At 49.2% G+C, this 21,847-nt stretch overlaps 1 protein-coding gene across 1 annotated transcript in view; it reads left to right on the top strand.

Moving 5' to 3' along the window:
- Positions 1 to 2,375, top strand: part of ANKRD11 (ankyrin repeat domain 11) — a 59,559-nt gene extending 57,184 nt beyond the window's left edge. The window contains exon 12 of the mRNA XM_042780730.1: positions 2,190 to 2,375. Within this exon, the coding sequence (XP_042636664.1) occupies positions 2,190 to 2,375 (186 nt within the window). The remainder of the gene's footprint in view (positions 1 to 2,189) is intronic.
- Positions 2,376 to 21,847: the final 19,472 nt, after the last annotated feature.

The following is a 21,847-nucleotide window of genomic DNA, read 5'->3' as shown; positions in this document are numbered from 1 at the left end:
ACAAGGACGACTACTGAGTGCTGGGCTATGAGGCAGACATCTGTCCCCTCCCACCCCACCACTGGCCGGTGATTCCAAAACCATAGCCGGATGCTATGAAAGGCTTGTATGCTGGTGAGGGCAGAAAAGGGCCAACTGACAAGAGCTACCAAACTCTAGATGTTTCTACCCGACATAGGCATTTCACTTCCAGAAACATGGAAAAAGCAGCTAGAGACCAATAACCCAGCCACAAGGTGGAGCCCTGAATGATGATCAGACCAGTGGGCAGCATGGTGCCCAAGAGTGCCACCTGGGGGACCTGAGTCCGTCTGGCGCAGCTGTGAGAGTACCTGTGCAGAAGACACCACTGTCACCTGCCACCAGCCAACCATGGGGGCTTTTCTGTGTAGAAGCAAAAGAGTCCCGATGTGGCACCGCTAAGCGCTCGACTACCACCCGAAAGGTTGGCGGTTCAAACCCACCCAGAGGCACAGACGGACAGACCTGGCAATCTCCTTCCGAAAGACCACAGCCTGGGAAACCCCATGGAGCAGTTCTGCTCTGTATGTGTGGGGTCACCATATTAACCTGAAGGCAACAACAGTTGAAAGTAAATTAGACACCATGACTTCCCGCCAACCCTTCAGCCTTTTAACCTTTCCAGACTCCCCAACACGCCTTGTGTGGCCTACTGGCATCTCTCAGGCTCCAGCCCAGACTCAGATCTGCTCACGTACCAAGAACGGCGCTCAGCAAACCTTTTCTGAAAAGGGCCAGAGACCAAACATTTTGTTTCTGCAGGCCACACACCACCTGCCCAGCTGTGTCAACCCTGCTACTGAAGTGCAAGTCACCACAGTCAACAGTGATGGGCGTGAAGCGCACACAGGACTTTCTCCCGGGGTGCAGAAAATCAAATCTCACGTCACGAAACATCGTCTTCCATTGGTTTTCAACCATTTAAAAATGGGAAGCTGCCCATCCTTGGCTGAACGAGAGGCCGTAGCACCGAGCCACTGCCAGCCAGCCCCGACACGGCACAACTGTGATGCTCCAAAAGCTGCACGCAGTTCAAGATGATGTTGGGCCAAACAAACACCCTCCCAGGTGACCATTGTCCCTGGAGACAGACCTGCCTGCCACCCCACAGGGTCCAGCAAGGAGCCGGTCCTCACTGCTCTGGCAGTGTGCGGCTGTGCCAAGGCTCCCTCCTGAGTCCACACTGCTGTCTGTGTGTGGCACGCCAGGTGCCAGCAGTGGGAGAGCTCCCACCAGCAGCAGCCACTGCCCTCTGGCAGTGGGCTCCCTGGCTCCTTTCACACTTCCCCTTCAGTCCCAATTCCCAGGACAGAGTAGATGGCATGGCCGCCAGAGGAGTGACCAGAGCGTGTTCCTGCCATCTGCACTGAGGCTCACGGCGGGCTCTCCCTTCTGTCTTAACTGGCCCACGTTGTCCCAGGTCTGGCCGGGGAGGTTCCTGTCAGTCTGGCTCCTGGTCCCTCCCATCTGAGGCTCCCCGACACCCTCCTCGCCTGGGAGGCTTGGTGGGCATGGCAGCACCTTTCAGCCATCTTGGTGGACAGTGCCAGTGCCTTGTCTTCAGTCCTGTGTCTTGCTGACCCTTCTGTTCAGGTTTCTCTGTTGGCGTTTTGATTTAACCCTGACATCGATTTAAGGCTTTGATGTTTGCCCTCAAACAGCATCCCACTGTGGTATACGGGGGTGAGTCCTAGAGCCCGACAAGGCACCTGGCCGCCTGTGATGGCTCCCTTTCAGTTTCCAGTTCCCAGGGACTCACTTTCTACTTGTTGTATATTAAATACTTAAATATTACCTAGATGCCTTTTAAAAAATGAAATGTGTTTTTAAAAGGCACAGTCCCTACTATAAATGCAAACAAAGCCAGCGTCACTGCCGTAAATGATCATAAGATGAGGGAGAGTGACAGCCAAACTTCCCAAGTTCCAAGAGCGCCAGCAGCCAGTGACAGAGCCCACCGGGCAGGAGGCGCAACAGGGACTCCCCACATAGACCCCGTCAGTTCACTGGGGCAGGAGACCTGGCCTCTAGAGGGAGAGCTCAGCTGCGACTCCCGTGGAAAGCAGTCTTTGGCTGACTGTCTGCCCGAGTGGGAGGGGTCCAGGTCAGCCCTCCCCCAGCACTGAGCCATGGCTCTGCTTCTCACCTGCTTGTCTGTCTGTCCACAGACATGCCTCCTGATGCGGCAGCAGCATGAAGCAGCAGCACTGAACGCCGTGCAGAGGATGGAGTGGCAGCTTAAGGTACAGGAGCTGGACCCCGCAGGGCACAAGTCCCTGTGCGTGAACGAGGTGCCCTCCTTCTACGTGCCCATGGTTGATGTCAACGACGACTTTGTGCTGCTGCCAGCGTGATGCAGCTATGGGACGGCGAGGACACGGGCCTCCGGGGCGCCCACGGTGCTGATGGCCGTGCGGCCAGGAGGCGCATCGCGTCGGGCGGAGGAGCCGAGGGAAGACTGCGCTTTGTTCACGCCGCCCGGCCGCCGATGAAGCGGACGCCAGGGACAGGCCCAGAGACAGCCAGGACGCAGACATGTGACTCCCCCCTGGGGGGGGACAGCACTTGGATCCTTGTTTCCAGCCAGCTAGAGTCACAGTCGCAGTCCCAGAAAGAATGCATTTTAGATCCTTGTTCCATTCTGGTCAACTACAGGAGAAACCGAGGTGTCACCTCCCACAGACAAAGATCATGAGGTTGTAGGAGGTGGATGAGACCCAAGGCTGCCGCGGGCGGGCGGGCGCAAGCAGGGTGAGGACTGCGCGGCTGAGCGAGGGCCCGACCACCCACCCGCCCGGCACCTGGGGGCAGGGGGGACACAGAGCCAGGACTCTGCCGATTGTGTTTTTATGGAGTCAAATCCACGTGGTTTGTATATTTTTCCCTTTAATCTTGGGCATTTTGTTTCTCTTTCTGAGAACATAACTTGAAACACTACAGAGCCAATAATCATATAAAAAGTGTATCCCGTTAAGCGCTGTACAGTTTTATACACATTCACAATGTACTTTTGCTGCCTTCTAGATAATTTATTTTGCAACACATTACTGCACAGTTGTAAATAACTTATGTACTGTAACATCACTTTCAGTTATGTGTAAAGAAATAAATAAATTAATTAAAATGCTCTCGGTACACGTGCTGTCCCCACAGCAGGAACTCTCTCCCCCACCCCCCAGAACGATGGGGCCACAGTGTGGCACGTGGTCTCGTCTTCAAGCACAAGCCGTGCCCACCTGAGTGCTTCAGACCGTCTTTCCAGATTCTGTGTCTTCCCCACCTTCTGGGCCCCAAGTTAAGGTGGGTGGTATTTGGGACTGGGGTGGACAGGAGGCATCTGCCTTCTCTCCGAAGGAGCTGAGGCACCCAGACCCCCGGGACGGGGAGGGCAGTGTGCCTGCGGGAGCACCAGGCCCAGGCCTAGACAACGTGCTGTCCAGGGGTGAGCCGTCAGCTCTGGAGGAACGAGACGAGACCAACCAAAGGGCACCTGCTTGGCACCACACAGCTTACCTCAGGCCTCTCTCTCAGCACTATCAGGCCCCCTCTGACAGGGTCTTCATCCCAGAGCCCAGCGTGGGCTCAGGTGGCCTGGGCCACGAAAGCCTGCGTCTGGCGGCTTCCGCCGGCCAGGACCTGATCTGACACCCCGCTAGCAGGAGCAGCTCACTCCCCCACCCCCTCACCCCTTACTGGTGATACCTACCCAGTCCCCTCTCTGAGGAGAGGTGCACAGCAGGGTGGGGCCTGAACTCAAGGCCTCGCCCTACAGAATGCTGCCCCGGCTAAGGGGGCTCCAGGGCCTCCCCCAGCAAGATGCCCACACTGCCACATCCCTTCTGCAGTACAGGCTCCCCAGTCCTTCCCACAAGCCCGAAGAGTGCCCAGGACCGCGGACAGCCACGAGCCGGCGCACTGAAGAGCATCTGGCCTGCTCTGTGCGGACCCCGGCCTGGGAGGGGGCCGAGGACAGGGAGGGAGGCCTGTGGGCCGTGGTCAGGATACAGATGACCCGGGGGCCTCGCGGCCGGGTGGGTGCCAAGGCAAGGCCCCCTCCTGACTCCTGCCTGTCTCCTCTCTGCACACGAAGCCTGTGTGCTTGCTCCGTGTTCCCCCAAGGGCCAACCTTGACTGTGGCAAGCTGGGCCCAGGAGGTTTTTCTGGACATGTGCTACTTGTATTTTTTTCCCTAAACCACAGAAATTTGATTATGGTAACCCTTTTTAAGCCCTGCAACTGCTTTTTCTTAATAACTCAATCAACCCATATGAGCCCTGACCCAGAGCAGGGGAGCCAAGACCCCTCAAGGTGAGCAGCTTCCCTCTGCGTCGGGGCTGGTGTACCACACAGCTCATCCCCGTTTGGAAGGAGTTGAAGAAGGCCGGGCATTGTGGCCCCACAGCCCCAACGCTGGGCATAGAACCAGCAGAAACACGCTCGCGGCTCAAAGTCCTCGCGGCTATGTGATGAGTAGCACTCAAAGGAGAGGAAAATGCCCCATGGTCCCTGGAGTTGACAGTGCCTCACAGGACACCTCTGCCAAGCACCCCAAAGGGTCACGGGCCGAGGGCACTACAGGGGGTCGACCAGCATTTCTGGCCCCTATCTACTCAATGCCGGGCACCGTCCCCTAAGTAGCAACAACCAAACATGTCTCCAGATGTTAAGAGATGTCCCCTGAAGGACAGAACCAGGCCCAGTAGAGAACTGTTGATAAATGATTAACACAACCCTGCTACACACCAGGCAATTACAACACACGATTCCACTTCCATGGAGTTCAACATTAGGGAAAGCCAAGCTACAGCGCCAGACAGCGGTGACCTGGTGAGCAGTGGGGACGGCACAGACGGGCAGCTGGGCTATTTCTGGTCCCACTGTCTGCCTGGGTGCACGTGCCGGGAATTCAGGGGGCACCATTTTGTCGTTTTTCACCATTTTAAAAAGCATTGGGTTGTTCATTTGTTTGTAATAAAGATAGGCGGCATCTCTCCCTTTTCTCACAAAGCCAGGATACCAATGGACATAGTTTGAAAAATATGACTCGACGTCAGGTTGAAATGGCAGGCAGAGTCAGAGCCATCAACCTTCAGTCAGAACCCACTAAAGTGGCAAAAGGAGGCATGAAGTCAGAGCAGCCTGGGCAGAGAAGGATGATTCAAGGACAGACGAGATGCTCTGAGGAAGGAGCAAGGAGGCAGGACCCCAGCGGTAGAGAAGCAAGAGGACAGTGGGGAAAGTCCTCCCACCTTCACTCCTCTGAGGCTATCGGGTCCTGTGACGACGACATGCAGAGAAGGGCTGCCTCAGAACGGCTGGTGTGTGGACCAGCCCTAGTCCCGTGCCCCTCCCCCAGGCCAGTGTGTGGACAAGCCCTAGTCCTGTGCCCCTCCCCCAGCTCCGTGGTCTTCCTGAAACAGCTGCCACCAGAACAAACAGACCAAGCCTGCAGCTCACCGAAAGCTCCGACCCCCGGAGCCCTGCTACCACTTTCCCGTCAGGCAGGGCCCTGGGAAAGCCCCCCGAGGCGACTCAGGGTTTACACCACAGGGAGGACCTCCTCTCCCAGGCAACTGGCAAAAAAGAACTACAACTATAAGGGTTAGAAGATGTGGAAGTAAGATGTCAGGACCTTGTTTTTGACAAGGATTCTTCTTAGACATGACATCAAAAACATGAGCACAAACAGAAAAAAAAGAGTAAATTAGAAACTTTCGGGCATCCAGAGACATTGTTAAGATATCCCACATAACAGGAAACCCACGTGGGAAGCACATATCTAATAAGGGTTCAGTGACCCGAATACAAAGCCCTACAGAACTGGGCACGCGGGGAAGTTTCTCCCTGCAGAAGCCAGGGTTATAAAAGGGAGACCTCAGATCAGCAACCTCACTTCACAACTTGAGAAGCCGAGAAGGAGCACCTGAGCCACGGCCACCAGAAGGGAGGGGATGTCACAAGGTCAGAGCAGAAAGCGGGAGAATGGAGGAGCACTCCCCCGCCTCCGAGGCCGGCACCACCCTGACACCAGGGCCAGACCCGAACTCCAGCCAACTCCAGCGCGGTGCCCCTCACGGGCGAGATGCGGACACCTCAAGAGAACACCAGCAACATAAACCCAAGAGCACGTCGGCAGGGTGGGGCGTCACTGTCACCCACCGCCTGACCACACGACCACAAGCCAGCACCCTGTCAGGAGAAAAACACTCCACAAGATGGAGCAGAAAAGGAATTCTGCAGTAATAAAAGGCACTCCTGAAACACCTGGCAGACGTCCTGCTTTCCCAGAAGATCACGCACACAGGGTGCTCACTCACACCAGTGCCATCGGCACCGTTCAGAAGTCCCCGCTGAGCAGTCAGACCAGGAGCAAATAACAAGAAAAGGATCCAAAAAAGGAAGGCGCATGCGAAATTACCCCTCCCCACTGACATCATCACACATACACAGCAGATGCCAAGAAATCCACAAGCAGATTAGAGGACCACGTACAAAGTCAACACGCAAAGTCAGACGGCTTTCTACGCATCATAATGAGCAAGCAGAAAAGGAAATTCAGGAAACAATGCCGTTTATAAGAGCATGTAAAAGAATAAAAATCGATGAATAAAGTGAACCAGGAAAGCGACAGACTTGTACATGGAAAGCTACAGGCACTGCCGACAGGCACTTCTCATCGCTGTGTGCTGTCCAGCTGGCTGACTCACGGCACCACTGCCCTCCAGCGTGTCCCAGGCTGCGAGCCTTTACGGGAGCAGACCTCCAGGTCTCCCCTTCTCAGAGCCACTGGGTGCGATGAAACCACCAGCCTTCTGCTTCGCTGCTGAGCGCTTAACCACTGCACCACCAGGCTCCTCCAAAAGAAGTTTTTCGTTGTTGTTACCAGGTGCCATCGAGTTGGTTCCAACCCGCAGCGAGCCCATGCACAGCAGGAGGCAACGGGGCCCAGGCTGTGCCCTCGCTGCTGCCGCCACGCTCGAGCTCACTGTCACAGCCACCGTGTCAATCCATTTCATGGGGGGCCCTCCTCCTTCTTGCTCACCCCCTACCTTACCAACCATGATGTCCTCCAGGGACTGGGCCCTCCTGACAGTCTCAAGATTCTTGCTTCTAAGGAACACTCTGGCTGCACTTCTCCCAAGACCGACTTGTTCATTTTTCTGGCAGGCCATGGGACATGCAGTACTCTTCACCAACACCACAATCCAAGGCCATCAACCCTTCTTTGATCTTCCTTATTCACTGTCCAGCTTTCACGTGCATATGGGGCGAGTGAAAATATCACTTTGTCCTCAAAGTGACACCTTTGCTCTTCCACACTTTAGAGAGGTCTTCTGCAGCAGATCTGCCCACTGCAGTACACGGTATGGTCCTCTGACTGCTGCTTCCATGGGCAGTGATCATGGATCCAGAAAAATGACTGACAACTTCAGTCTCTTCTTCATTTATCGTGATGTTGCTTTTTGGTCCAGTTGTGAGGATTTTTGTTTTCTTTATGTTGGAGTGTAATCCATACTAAAGTCTGTGATCTTCATCAGTAAGTGCTTCAAGTCCTCTTCACTTTCAGCAAGCAAGGTCTATCATCTGCATACTGCAGGTTGTTAATGAGTCTTCTTTTTCCAATCCTGATACCTCGTATTTCTTCAGCGAGTCCAGCTTCTCGGGTTATCTGCTCAGCATACAGATTGAATAAGTGGTGAAAGGATACAACCCTGACGCACTCCCTTCCTGATGTTAAACCATGCAGTATCCCCTTGCTCTGTTTGAGTAACTGCCTCTTGATCTACGTACAGGTTCCTAATGAGCACAATTAAGTGTTCTGGAATTCTTGTGTGTTGCAACGTTATGCATAATTTGTTATGATCCACACAAGACCTAAGTAAATGGAGGGACAATCGCATCATGGATTGGAAGATATTACCCCAAACAATCTATAAATTTCATATAATCCCCATCAAAATTCCAACAATGTTTTTACAGAAATAAAAAGAGCTACTCCTCAACTTTATATAGAACAGCAAGAGAATCCCAACAGCTAACGAATCTTGAAGAATCAAGTAGGAGGACTCACATTTGCCAATTTCAGAACATACTATGTCATTATGTGCTATTGCGTCATTTTCGACTTGAAGCGACCTCATGTACAACAGAATGAAACACGGCCCTATCCTGTGAAAACACACTATAAAGTTATAATTGAAACAGCCTGATACTGGTTTAGTAACAGATACATAGTCAAAGAGGACAGAATCACCAGTTCAGAAATAAATTAATACATCTTCGTCCTCCAATCAACATAGGAGGGTCTCTGCAATAAACAGTCCAGGAACACCGGACTGCCACATGCCTCACACCAAGAAAAAAACATTCCAAGAGATCAGGGACCTAAAGTGAAACCAAAACCATTGAAATCTTAGAAGAAAATGCAAGGGTGAGGCTGCAAGGCCTCCTTAACAAGGGATGACCCGATGTGACAAGAAAAGCATGAGCAGTGAAAGTCAACTGGAGCCTCATAAAAATGACATATTTTTGTTCATCAAAACTATCAAAAGAGTGAGAGGACCACCTGTAAGATTGGGAGAACGTACATGGGAACCATATACCCAATACAGGTCAACTACCCAAAATATATTTAAGAAACAAACTTCGACGACTTAACAAAAAGACATACATATAACCCAATCAAAAAATAGGCAAAGGATCCGAACAGACATGTCACCAAAAAGGTATATGGCCAGCAAGCACACGAAAAGGGGACCGGCATCACTCGCCACTGTTACTGTTGTGCGCCAGCGCCTCAATTCCAACTCACGACAACCCTACAGGACAGAGAAGAACCGCTCCTGAGGTCTTCCAAGACGCTCATCTTTATGGAAGCAGACTGCCACATCTTTCTTCTGCAGAGTGACTGGTAGATTCAAACCACTGACTTCTGGTTAGCAGCTGAGCATTTAACCACTGCATCACCAGGGCTCCCACGTTAGCCATTAAACTCACTGCCGTCAAGTTGTTTCCAACTCATAGTGACCCCTCCTAGGGCTTCTGAGGCAGTATCTCTACGGAAGGAGACTGCCCAGTCTTCTTTCCAAGGAGTGGCTGGTGGGTTTGAACAGCCACCCTTTGGTTAGCAGTCAAATTCCTTAGGACTATGCTACCAGAGCTTCCACATTAGCCATTGTGTTGTTGTTGTTGTTATATGCCGTCGAGTCGGCCCCGACTCATAGCGACCCCTCCTTGGGTTTCCGAGGCAGTATCACTACGGAAGTAGGATTGCCCAACCTTCCTTCCGAGGAGTGGCTGGTGGGTTTGAACCGCCAGCCTTCAGGTTAGCAGTCAAGTGCCTTAGGCATCATGCTACCACAGCTCCTACTTTAGCCATTAGAGAGATGCAAATCAACTACAGTGAGACACTATCCCATCTCTAGTAGAGTAGCAATGATCCAAAAATGGACATGGATACTGGCACAGTTGTGGAGAGCCTGGAGCCCTCGTCCATCACTGGTGGGAACGTAAAATGGCGTAGCCACTTTGGAAACTGGGGAAGTAGTTTGGTGGTTCCTCAAAAAGCTGGACACAGAACTACCTTACGATCCAGCCGCCCCAATTCTTGGTGTGGACCCACAAGACTGACACAGAGGCTGCCACGATGGGATCAAGCAGAGCAGGGGTCATGAGGATGGCACCAGACCCAGCAGCGTTTCATTCTGTCCTATAAGAAGTTGCAACTCAATGACACCCAAGAGCAACACCAAGCAGAAGTAAAGGCTGGGATGCAGACAGACACCTGTTCCCCAAGGTTCACTGCAGCGCCGCTCACAAAGATGGGAACAACAGAGACATCCCTCAGCAGACAAATACACAGAGCAAGGTATATACCATGTTTTTCACATGTAACATGCCCACATACATAACACGCACACACATAATGTGCACAGCACATACGGGGAACTAACGTACAACAGGCTTGTGGTGGTTTGCAAAAAAAACAGACCATTTAGCATGTGTTGTGTAAAAATACTGTACACACAATGGGATACTACTCAGCCACCAAGAAAGATGAAGTCCTGCTGCCACACATACTGCATCTTGGAAAGATCATGCTGAGTGAAATGAGTTAGTCACAAAAGGACAACCACTGTGTGATCTCACTTAAATAAAGTAAATACACAGAAACCAAAGATCACTCGTGGTTACTGGGGTGTGAGGGAGGAGGAAAGGGAGAGTTTTTGCTGAAGGGGGTGATGGATTGTGTACCCCAAAACCCATGAGTTGGAATCAACTGGATGGCAACCAACAACATAGCTGTGGATGTATCCCATTTGGGAACAGGGTTTTCCTTCTTAGGTTAATGAGGCCATGTCAGTGTGGTGTGGTTGCTAGGTGCCACTGAGCCAGCCCCAACTCACAGCGACCCCAACACCAGACCAAAACAACACAACAAAACACCACCCACTCATGCGCCAGCCTTGCCATCTTCGCTACGTTCCAGCCCATCATCACAGCCACCATATCAATCCATCTCGTTAAGGGCCTTCCCCTCTCTCATCGACCCTCCATTCTACCAAGCATGACACCCTTCTCCAGGGACTGGTCCCTCCTGACAACATGAGCAAAGAAATGTGAGATGAAGTCTCGTCATTCTTACTTCTAAGGTGCATTCTGGCTGTACCTCTTTCAAGACGGATTTCTTCATTCCAGCAGTCCATGGTGTAGTCACTATTCTTCACCAACACCACGATTCAAAGGCATCAACTCTTCTTCGGTCTTCCTCATTCACTGTCCAGCTCTCACATGAGTAGGAGGTGACTGAAGACACCATGGCTTGGGTCAGGCGCACCTCAGTCTTCAAACTGACACCGTTGCTCTTCAGTGCTCTAAAAAGGTCTCTCACAGCAGGTTGGCCCAGTGCAATATGTCATGTGATTTCTTGATTGCTGCTTCCATGGGTGTTGGCTGTGGATCCAGGTAAAATGAAGTCCCTGACAACTTCCGTCTTTTCTGCATGATGTTTGTTGGTTCTGCATCATGTTTGTATTATGATGATGTTTACTGGTTCAGTCGTGGGGATTTTTGTCTTCTTTATGTAGAGGTGTAATCCACACTCAAGGCTGCAGTCTTGATCTTCCTCAGTAAGCGCTTCAGCACTCCTCACTTTCAGCGCGGCTGTGTCTGTCTTCTTTGTGTAGAGGTGTAACCCACACTCAAGGCTGCAGTCTTGCTCTTCCTCAGTAAGCGCTTCAGGACTCCTCACTTTCAGCACGCCTGTGTCTGTCATCTGCACGTCACAGGTTGTTAAGGATGTTTCCTCCGGACCCTGAGGTTCGTGATGCAGCACAGGATGCAAGCACGCAAGCACGAAAGGGGAAGACAAAGCCACGCAGCAGGTCTTCAAGGCTCAGAGGAAGGAGCCGAAGAGACAGGTGCTTCTCCCAGGGCTGACACAGAGCCTTTCCCTGGAGCCAGCACCCGACATTTGGACTTCCAGCCTCCTAAACGGTGAGAAAATAAATTGTTTCCTAAAGCTGCCCCCTTGAACCTCTAGTACAGGGCAGCAGGTAACTGTGGCAACACCCGCGCAGGGATAGCCCAGGGCGGGACACATGCCCAGGAAGGCCTGAAGGGAGCTGCGCTTCTCCTGAGGGGTGCTCTTGGCTCAGGGCCCACCTGCTTACCGACTGCCCTGGCACGGAGCTGGCTGCAAAGACTGGCAGGGGGCTCTTTTCTCCCAGTGGTTTTTCCTGTTTCTTTCTGTAAAAAGTTATTTGCAAGAGTCACTAAATTAGGCAGTTAACAGCTTTCAACAACAAAGAAAGGAAATAGAGGATTTGAATGACACTACAAGCCAACCAGACCTACAAACACTTCTCAAGTACTTCACTAATTGCATGTTGTTCTTCCCTGCACACGAGTCATCCTTCAGGGCAGACCATATGTTAGAGGACAGAAGAAGTCCAAGAAACTTAAAAAGACTGAAATCACACACAGTGTCTTCTCCCACCACAGCAGAAGGAAACCAGAAGTCAACAACAGAGGAAAACTGGAAATTCCGCCCAATGTGCAGATTAAACAGCACAAGGCTAAACAGCCAAGAAGAAGTCAGAGGGAGAGGCAGTGCCCAGAGGGAAGGTGTGCGAGGAGGAGGGGCCGAATCAATAACCTGCATTTGATCTTGAAAAACTAGAGAAGTGCAAGCAAAGACAAGGCAACAGGATGGAACGATAAGAAAGACCAGAGCAGAGACAGAGAACAGAAACACAGCAGAGAAGCAGCAAGCCAAAAGCTGGTTCTTGGAAAAGATCAACAACAAAATCGACCAACTGCTAGACAAAGAGAGAGAGAGAGAAAAAGAGAGAAGGCACTAGTAACAGAAACGAGAAATGAAATTAGTGACATTTGCTCCCAGCTGCAAAGAAATGAAAGGGTTGTAAGAGATAACTGTGAACAACTGTATGCCAACAAGGTAGACTAACCCAGATGACACAGGTCCATTCCTAGAAATACAAAAAAACGGCTGAATTGGATCCAGACAAAAGAAAATTCTAACAGAGCTATAATAAAGGAAGATTGAAACAGTGATCAAAAACCTTGAAAAAGAGAGGTTCTGCACCAGATGGCTTCACTGGCGAATTCCATCAACCATTTAAGAAAGAATTACCACCACTTCTTCTCAAACTCATCCACAAAATACAGGAGAAGGGAGCGCTTTCCCGTTACTCCCCAAGGCCAGCAATGCCAAACCTGGGCAGAGCACCACACGACGGAGACCTACAGACCAGCATCCCTGGTGAACACACACACAAAACCACTCAACAAGCCAGCAGCGCGTGAAGAGAAGCGCACACCATGACCAAGAGATGTGGCCCCGAAATGCAAAGTGGTCTGACACCACAAAGGCGAGACGCCGCACTGACCGCACTTGGGGCAGACGACACAGTCATCCACTGATGCCGACAAGTCATCTGACAAAATCCAAATCCCTTCAGTGATAAAAGGACTCAGCAAACTAAGAGCAGCAGGAAACTCCTCATTCTGATAAAGGCACCGATGGTGAACCCAGAGTGCACAGGGGTGAAGGCTGAAAATGCCCCCACAAAATCAGAAACAAAACAGGGTGCCTGCTCACCCCATGCTACTCAATGCTGCACTGTAAGTCCTGGCCAGAGCACAGGCAAAGAGAAGCAAAAGGCACCCAAACCAGAAAAGATGGAAAGCTAGCTTTATTCCCAGACGATGTGATCCTACACAGCTGTCCCGTGTTATCGGCAGGGATTGGTTCCAGGACCCCCGGCAGATACCAAAATCCATGGATACTCAAGTGCCTTTTACAGAATGGCATGGTGTTTGCATGTAACCTACACATACCCTTAAATCAGCTCTAGATGACTTACACTACCTAGCAAAAAAAAAAAAAAAAACCCAACCTCCCTCCCATCGATTCCAACTCACCCACTGGTTTCTGAGGCAATAAATCTTTACAGAAGTAGGCTGCCCCATCTTCCTTCTGTGGAGTGGCTGGTGGGTTTGAACAGCCGACCTTCTGATTAGCAGTCAAATGCCTTAGGCACTGTACCACCTGTTGTTGTTATGTGCCATGGAGTCGGCCCCAACTCATAGCAACCCCTCCTTGGGTTTCCGAGGCAGTATCACTACTGAAGTAGATTGTTCCATCTTCCTTCAGAGGAGTGTGGCTGGTGGGTTTGAACCGCCAGCCTTCTGATTAGCAGTCAAGTGCCTTAGGCACTAGGAGCTCTGGTAGCATAGTGGCTAAGACACTTGCCTGCTAACCAGATGGCTGGCGGTTCAAACCCACCAGCCACTCCTCGGAAGGAAGGTTGGGCAACCCTACTTCCGTAGTGATACTGCCTCGGAAACCCAAGGAGGGGTCGCTATGAGTCAGGGACTCGACAGCACATAACAACAACAACGACAGCCTTAGGCACTACGCTATCAGAGCTCCCACCTAGTACAATGCAAATCCTGTCAACAGCACTTGGCATTCCCTCTTAGCCTTTGAGAGACTGCTATCACCACTTGCCTGCTTTTCTTTCCCCCCCCCAACAAATATTTTCGATTCATGGTTGCTTAAGTGCCATGGATGCAGCACGCAGATACAGCGGGTCAACTGTATACAGAAAATCTCAAGAGAATCCACAAAATCACTTCTAGAGCTAATAATCAAATTCAGCACAGTCGCGGTACAAGATCGACACACAGCAATCTGTCGTGTTTCTACACACCAACAAAACAATAATATGTAAAGGGAATTAAAAAAACATTTTTTTTAACAGTAGCATCTAAAAGGATCACACATCTGGGAGTAAATTCAAGCAAGGAATTGACAGACCATTACATGAAAAGTACAAAACACACAGAAACAAATTAGAGAAGCTCTAAATAATGGGGAAGACATTCCACATTCATGGACTGAAAGACGATATTGTTAAGATGTCAATTGTAACCAAAGCAATCTTTAGATATAATCCAATTCCTATTAAAATTCTAAGAGCTTTTTTTACAGACGACATGGGAAAGACAATCCACATATTCACAGGGAATGGCAAGGGGCCCCAATAGTCAAAACAATCCTGAGGGAAAAAAAAAGACAGGATTCAGATTTCCTGATTTCAAAGCGTATTGCAAAGCTATAGTAGTCAGAATAGTGTGGTACGGTATAAGAGTAGAAACACAGACCAATGGCATGGAATTGAGAATCTAGAAATAAACCCACAAATCTATGTCCAACTGGTTTTTAATAAGGGTTCCAAGTCCATTCAATGGGGGTAAGAACAGAAGAAGAAAACTGATCCCATACCTCACACATCACATACAAAATTTATTCATTCTGGATCATAAAACTCTTAGAAGAAAACATAAAAGTAAAATTTCAAGGTCTTGGGCCAACACCCAAAGCACGAGCAACAAGAGAAAAAACAGGTATTTTGGACTTCATCAAAATCTAAACCTTCTGTGCATCGAGGGGCACTACCCAGAGAGTGAAAAGGCAATCCACACAACAGAAGAGGCTTGGAAACCACGAAGTAGACAAAGGTTTGATACCCAGAACTCAACAAGAGCTCTCTAACAAAGGGGCAAAGGACATGAATAGACATTTCTCCAAAGATGGACACCTGGTCAGTAAGCTCATGAGAGGCACGCTACAGCATTATCCCTCAGGAACATGTCCGTCAAAACCATAGTAAGACACCACTTCCTGCCCATCGGGATGGCTATCGTCAGAGAAACAGAGAACACGTATTGGCTGGGACATGGAGAGATTAGAGCTCCCATCCACTGCCAGTGGGAATGTAAAACGGTACAACTGCTGTGGAAAGTAGTGTGGCAGTTTGCTAAAGAAAATTAAACAGAACTACCATGCGACTCGGGAGCTCTGGTAGCATAGTGGCTAAGACACTTGCCTGCTAACCAGATGGCTGGCGGTTCAAACCCACCAGCCACTCCTCGGAAGGAAGGTTGGGCAATCCTACTTCCGTAGTGATACTGCCTCGGAAACCCAAGGAGGGGTCGCTATGAGTCGGGGCCGACTCGACGGCACATAACAACAACAACAACCATGCGACTCAGCAATTCCATTCCTAAGTCTATACCCCACAGCACGGAAATCAGGAACTCAACTAGATACTTGGTCACAGCAAGTAACCAAGTTCATGGCAGCACTATTCTCAATCCTCAAACTGTGGAACCAGTCCAAGTGTCCATCCACAGATGATGGCTACACAAAATGAGTATTATTCAGACATAAGGAGAAATGAAGTTCAAATACCCTCTCAGACATGGACAGATCTTGAAAACACTGTGCTGAATGAGCATCATTCACACAGACAGATTAACTCATGACTTCTGACGCGAGATGGTGGCTGGGCTAAGGTCTGAGACTAAAACTCCACTTTGAATCAGAAGTACCTCTGCATCAGGAAAGCAGCCAGTGGTTCCTGTAACTCTCCACTGAATCCTGAGAAAACGATGGGTCAACAATCCAGAAAACAATGTAATTTTGCTTATAAGTTCTGCTTGCTGCCTAGGAACCCAAGACCAAAACATTCCTCAGAACAGATGCTCACTCAAAACTAGCTTTAGAATGCCACATGTCCTCCCTGCAGTCACACAAAAAGGGTCTCATGCAGCTTCCAGGCCAGATGTACCCAAACGAATGATGCCTTTGTAACTTGCCAAAAAAACAACTTTGAAAACATATGTAAGCTCCCACCAATCACATACACCATCACCCAATTTTGTAACCATTACCTAAATATCAACCAGTCATTGACTTTTTACTGAAATTCCTTGCATCTTCTTATACAAACTCTCTGAACTGTCTCTTTGGGTCAGTGGTTCAGAACCCTCTGGACCTTACAGCTTCCGATTTGCAGACTGTCTTGCCCCTCAATAAAAGCTCTTTTTAACCAGATGCCACCATTTTGCTCGAAGACAGGGTGATTCCACTGCTGAAATATCTAGAATAGGTGAGTCCAATGAAACCAAAGAAGATCGGAAGTGACAAGGGGCTAGAGAAGAGAGGAATCAGGGAATTAAAAAACTGAGCACCACTGAGGAACTCAGCCCTAAGTTCAGAGCTAAAGAAAGGGAAGAGGTGACAATGGGCTACAGGGAGGAGGGGTCGGGGAGTTAAAAACTGAACACCACTGAGGAGCTCAGACCGAAATTCAGAGTTAAAGAAAATCTCTCAGTAAGTGACAGCCCCTTCAATGGTAAGGATTTGCCCCTCCAGGGCAACCGGCGTTCTTTTTATCAAGTAATGCCCTGTTGCTTGACCCAGGGCTGTCACGTGGGTATGCTCAGTTTCTGAAACGATATGCACCTTTCTGTGTGAATATTCTATTTTAATGAAGTTACTACACACACATTACCATAAAACTTTTTTTTTTTTTTTTTTTAAGGGGCCGTAGAGTTGGTTTCAACTCATAGTGACCCTGTGTACAAAAACACTGCCTGGCCCTGCGCCAGCCTCACGTCAGGACACTGCGTACAGCAGGAGACACCGCCCGGCCCTGCCCCGGCCTCACGTCACGACACTGTGTACAGCAGGAGACACTGCCCGGCCCTGCCCCGGCCTCACGTCACGACACTGCGTACAGCAGAAGGAGACACCGCCCGGCCCTGCGCCCCCCTCACGCCACGACACTGCGTACAGCACGAGGAGACACCGCCCAGCCCTGCGTCCCCCTCACGCCACAACACTGCGTACAGCACGAGGAGACACCACCCGGCCCTGCGTCCCCCTCACGTCACGGCACTGCGTACAGCAGGAGACACCGCCAGGCCCTGAGCCCCCCTCACATCAGGACACTGCGTACATCACGAGGAGACACCGCCCGGCCCTGTCCCGGCCTCACGTCACGGCACTGCGTACAGCAGAAGGAGACACCGCCCGGCCCTGCATCCCCCTCACGTCATGACACTGTGTACAGCAGAAGGAGACACCGCCCGGCCCTGCGTCCCCCTCACGTCACGACACTGCGTACAGCAGGAGACACCGCCAGGCCCTGCGTCCCCCTCACGTCACGACACTGTGTACAGCAGGAGACACCGCCAGGCTCTGAGCCCCACTCACGTCACGACACTGCGTACAGCAGAAGGAGACACCGCCCGGCCCTGCCCCAGCCTCACGTCACGGCACTGCGTACAGCAGAAGGAGACACCGCCCGGCCCTGAGCCCCCCTCACGTCACGACACTGCGTACAGCAGGAGACACCGCCAGGCCCTGAGCCCCCCTCACGTCAGGACACTGCGTACATCACGAGGAGACACCGCCCGGCCCTGCGCCCCCCTCACGTCACGGCACTGCGTACAGCATGAGGAGACACCGCCCGGCCCTGCGCCAGCCTTCCCAGCACTGGTATTTGAGCCCATCGTTGCAGCCACTGTGTCAGTCCATCTCGTCGAGGGGCTTCCTCTTTCTCACTGACCCTCTATTTACCAAGGCACTGGTCCCTCCTGGAAACACATCCGAAGTATGAGAGAAAGTTTCACCATCCTTGCTTCTAAGGAGCATTCTGACTACACAGCCTCCAGAACAGGTCTGTCCATTCTTCTGTCCGTCCGTGGTACAGTCAGCAATCTTCACGAACAACACAATTCAAAGGCATCAATTCTTCAATCTTCCTTATTTATTGTTCAAGTTTTGCATGCATATGACATGAATGAAAATACCATGACCTGGGTCAGGCACCCTAGTCCTCCAAATGACATCTTTGCTTTTAACACTTTTAAGAGGTCTTTTACAGCAGATCTGCCCAGTGCAATATGTCATTTTGCAATATGTTGGAATGAGGGATATCACTGCTGATGTCAGGTGGATCTTGGGTGAAAGCAAAGAATACCAGAAAGATGTTTACTTGTGTTAATTGACTATGCAAAAGCATTAGACTGTGTGGGTCATAACAAATGATGGATGACATTGAGAAGAATGGGAATTCCAGAACACTTAATTGTGTACATAGACCAGAAAACTGTTGTCTGAACAGAACGAGGGGATGCAGCATGGTTTAATATCAGGAAGGGAGTGCATCAGGATTGTATTATTTCTCCATACATATTCAATCTTTATGCTGAGCAAATAATCCAAGAAGCTGGACTATATGAAGAAGAACGCGGCATCAGGATTGGAGAAAGACTCATTAACAACCTGTGATATGCAGACAACATGATCTTACTTGCTGAAAGTGAAGATGCCTTGAAGCACTTACTAATGAAGATTAAAGATTACAGTCTGCAGTATGGATTACACCTCAACATAAAGAAAACAAAATCCTCACAATTGGACCGATAAACAGCATTGTGATAAACGGAGAAAAGACTGAAGTGGTCAAAGATTTCATATTACTTGGTTCCACAATCAGCACCCATGGAAGCAGCAGTCAAGACATCAGATGACTGGGCACTGGGCAAATCGGCTGCAAAAGACCTCTTTCAAACGATGAAGAGCAAAAATGTCTCCTTGAAGACTAAGGTGTGCCTAACCCAGGCCATGGTATTTTCAATTGCCTCTTATGCATGTGAGAGCTGGACAATGACTAAGGAAGACTGAAGAAGAGTTGATGCTTTTGAGTTGTGGTGTTGGAGAAGAATGCTAAGAGTACCATGGGCTGATAAAAGGACTAACAGATTTGTCCTGGAAGAATTGCAGCCAGAATGCTCCTTGGAAGCAAGCATGGCCAGACTTCATCTCACCTATTTTGTTCATGTTGTCAGAAGGGACCACCCCCCAGAGAAGGATATCACGTTTGGTAAAGTGGAGGGTCGGTGAAAAAGGAGAAAGCCCTCAATGAGATGGATTGACACAATGGCTGCAATGATGGGCTCAGGTATAGCAAGGATTGTGAGGATAGCACAGGACCAGGCACTGTTTTGTTCTGTTGTACTTAGGGTCGCTATGAGTCAGAACTGACTCAATGGTGCCTAACAAACATATTGTTATACGTATATATGTACATAATACAAAAAAGTATATGTGTACACACATATATACATCAACAAAAGAAAACCAAACTCATCTATATATATATATATATATATACACACACACACACACACACATACATATATATACACAAATACATCCCCCGAAGATTACTAGTGGTTACCAGAGATAAGAGGAAGGGGGAAAGAGGAAGCTTTGTTTGCAGGGCATTGAGTTTATGTTAATGGTGGTGGAATATTTTGGAAAAGGACAGCAATCATGGTGTCACAACATGAAAAATGTCATCAATGTCCCTGAGCTGTAATGGGAAAGCTGTTATGTTGGTGAATATCTTGAGGTCTGTGTTTTTACCACAATAAAAAGTTTAAAAAAAAAAAAAAGAAAGAAAAATACAAAGAAAGGGTGTGGGCAAGTTCAAATCAAAACAAGCAAGAAGCAGTTGCTGGCCAGGGTATGAAAATGGTAACAAATTTAAAGATACTCTCCTTTAAAACATTTAAGTACTGGTTGCATTCAAATATCCCATAATCTGTTTAATTAGAAAAACAGAACCACTGTAAAAGAAATCAAGACTACTCAGCAATCTATATCAAAATGAGACTAAGTCCAAGAAATTCTGAGTACAGCTCTAAGATTCTGTTTTATTAAAGTAAGACTGAAGGTTCCGGAGTTCTGGTAAGATGGCGGAATATGCAGAAAGACTACACAGACCCTCTTCAACAAAGAAAAGGGGAACCAATTAACACAGACACAGAAGATAATCCTGGATCCCTGAGCCCTGAAGGGAAGGATATAGAAGTGGACTAAACCCCAACTAGCAGAAGAATTAGTGTGAAAATACCAAAAAAGGAGACATACGGAGCTGTGATCTGGCAGTGACCAGGAGCGATAGTGACAGCACAGACAGCTTGGAGATTGCCAGAGGTGGTAGTACCTAAGAATTAATCTAAAAATCAGCCCTGCTAGCCAGGGACTGCACAAAGGACTGCTCTGGTGGCTGGGGAATAAAAGGCAAAACAGCTGTGAAGAGGAAGGTGGGCTGAGCTGTGGACTTTTGCCTATCCGGAGGGCGCAGCCATTTTGAATGTTTACAAGTGGCTTGACCATTTTGGAGATTTACAGTGATAGCACTCTCCTGGATTCCAGGGGCTTTAAGAACCAGTTCTGCTTGCCAGTAAACCCAAGGACACTCTGGACCTGGACAACTGAAAAGGTGCAACATTCCCCTTGTTATTCTTATACCCCACGCCTGCTTGGTGAACGGAGGTGTGGCCATCCCCCACTCCCACCCACCTTCTGGGCCTGCAGGAACTCCATCCCAGTCAATGTGCTCGGAGGGAGCCTGGGTGCCCTGCCCTGCCCTCCCCCAATTTTTTATTTTTATTTTATCTTTTTCTTTTCTCTGGTTTTTAGTTTGCTTGGTTTTTATCTGTTTTGAAACTATTATTTATCTGTTTTGAAACTACTATCTATTTGTTTTGAAACTACTACCAAAGGAGCTCTGGTAGCATAATGCCTAAGGCACCTACCTGACTGCTAACCAGAAGGCTGGCGGTTCAAACCCACCAGCCACTCCTCGGAAGGAAGGTTGGGCATTCCTACTTCCGTAGTGATACTGCCTCAGAAACCCAAGGAGGGGTTGCTATGAGTCAGGGCCGACTCAATGGCAAATAACAACAACAACATTATTAATACTTTTGTCCTTTTTAGTATTATTCTTTATTCTTCCCCTCCCAGGTCCTAGTTTTCAGCTTTCTTTTCCCTTTCCTGGTTGCAATTTTTTTTTTCCTTTTTTTCTCATGGTTAACCCTGTTCCTTGTTTTACTTTTTGCATTTTTCTCATTTTGTCTTCATTATTACCCTTTTTCTCTCTTATGCCCTATCCCCAGATATTGCAGGATTTCTTGGTTATTTCTTCTTCTTTTTCTCTTTTTTCTTTTTTGGTTACTGTTCCTGTGTGATTACATGGTGTATTTTTTTTCCATGTGTTTTTAGTGTTTTGATGGTTATTCAGTTGTAATTTTTGTCTAACTGAGTGGCAGACAGCAACAGTCTCTATAAGACACAACTACACCCACACCTCCTGCAACTTCACTTACTGAGCGAGAGCCACCACCTCCTTCTCCAGCAACAGGCCAATGATAAAAAACCATCAAGAAGAGCCTGAATCACCCTTGGCTGCTCTTCAAAAACAGTTAACAGAGATCTAAATACAACAACACCAAGATGTCTCAGAGACAACAGACCATCACAGTCCACACTAAGAAGCAATATAAAGTGGTAGAAACAAGGGAGCAGGATACAGACCCAGAACACATCCCTAAGGAAGAAGCAGCATTGGAACTCTCTGATAAGGAATTCAAAAGA

The sequence above is a fragment of the Orycteropus afer genome, unplaced genomic scaffold (assembly GCF_000298275.1).
Source record: "Orycteropus afer afer isolate SDZICR_OR568_19922 unplaced genomic scaffold, OryAfe1.0 scaffold00057, whole genome shotgun sequence".
NCBI lineage: Eukaryota > Metazoa > Chordata > Mammalia > Tubulidentata > Orycteropodidae > Orycteropus > Orycteropus afer.
Note: the sequence above shows the minus strand (reverse complement) of the source record. Positions and strands in the feature narration are given on the sequence as shown.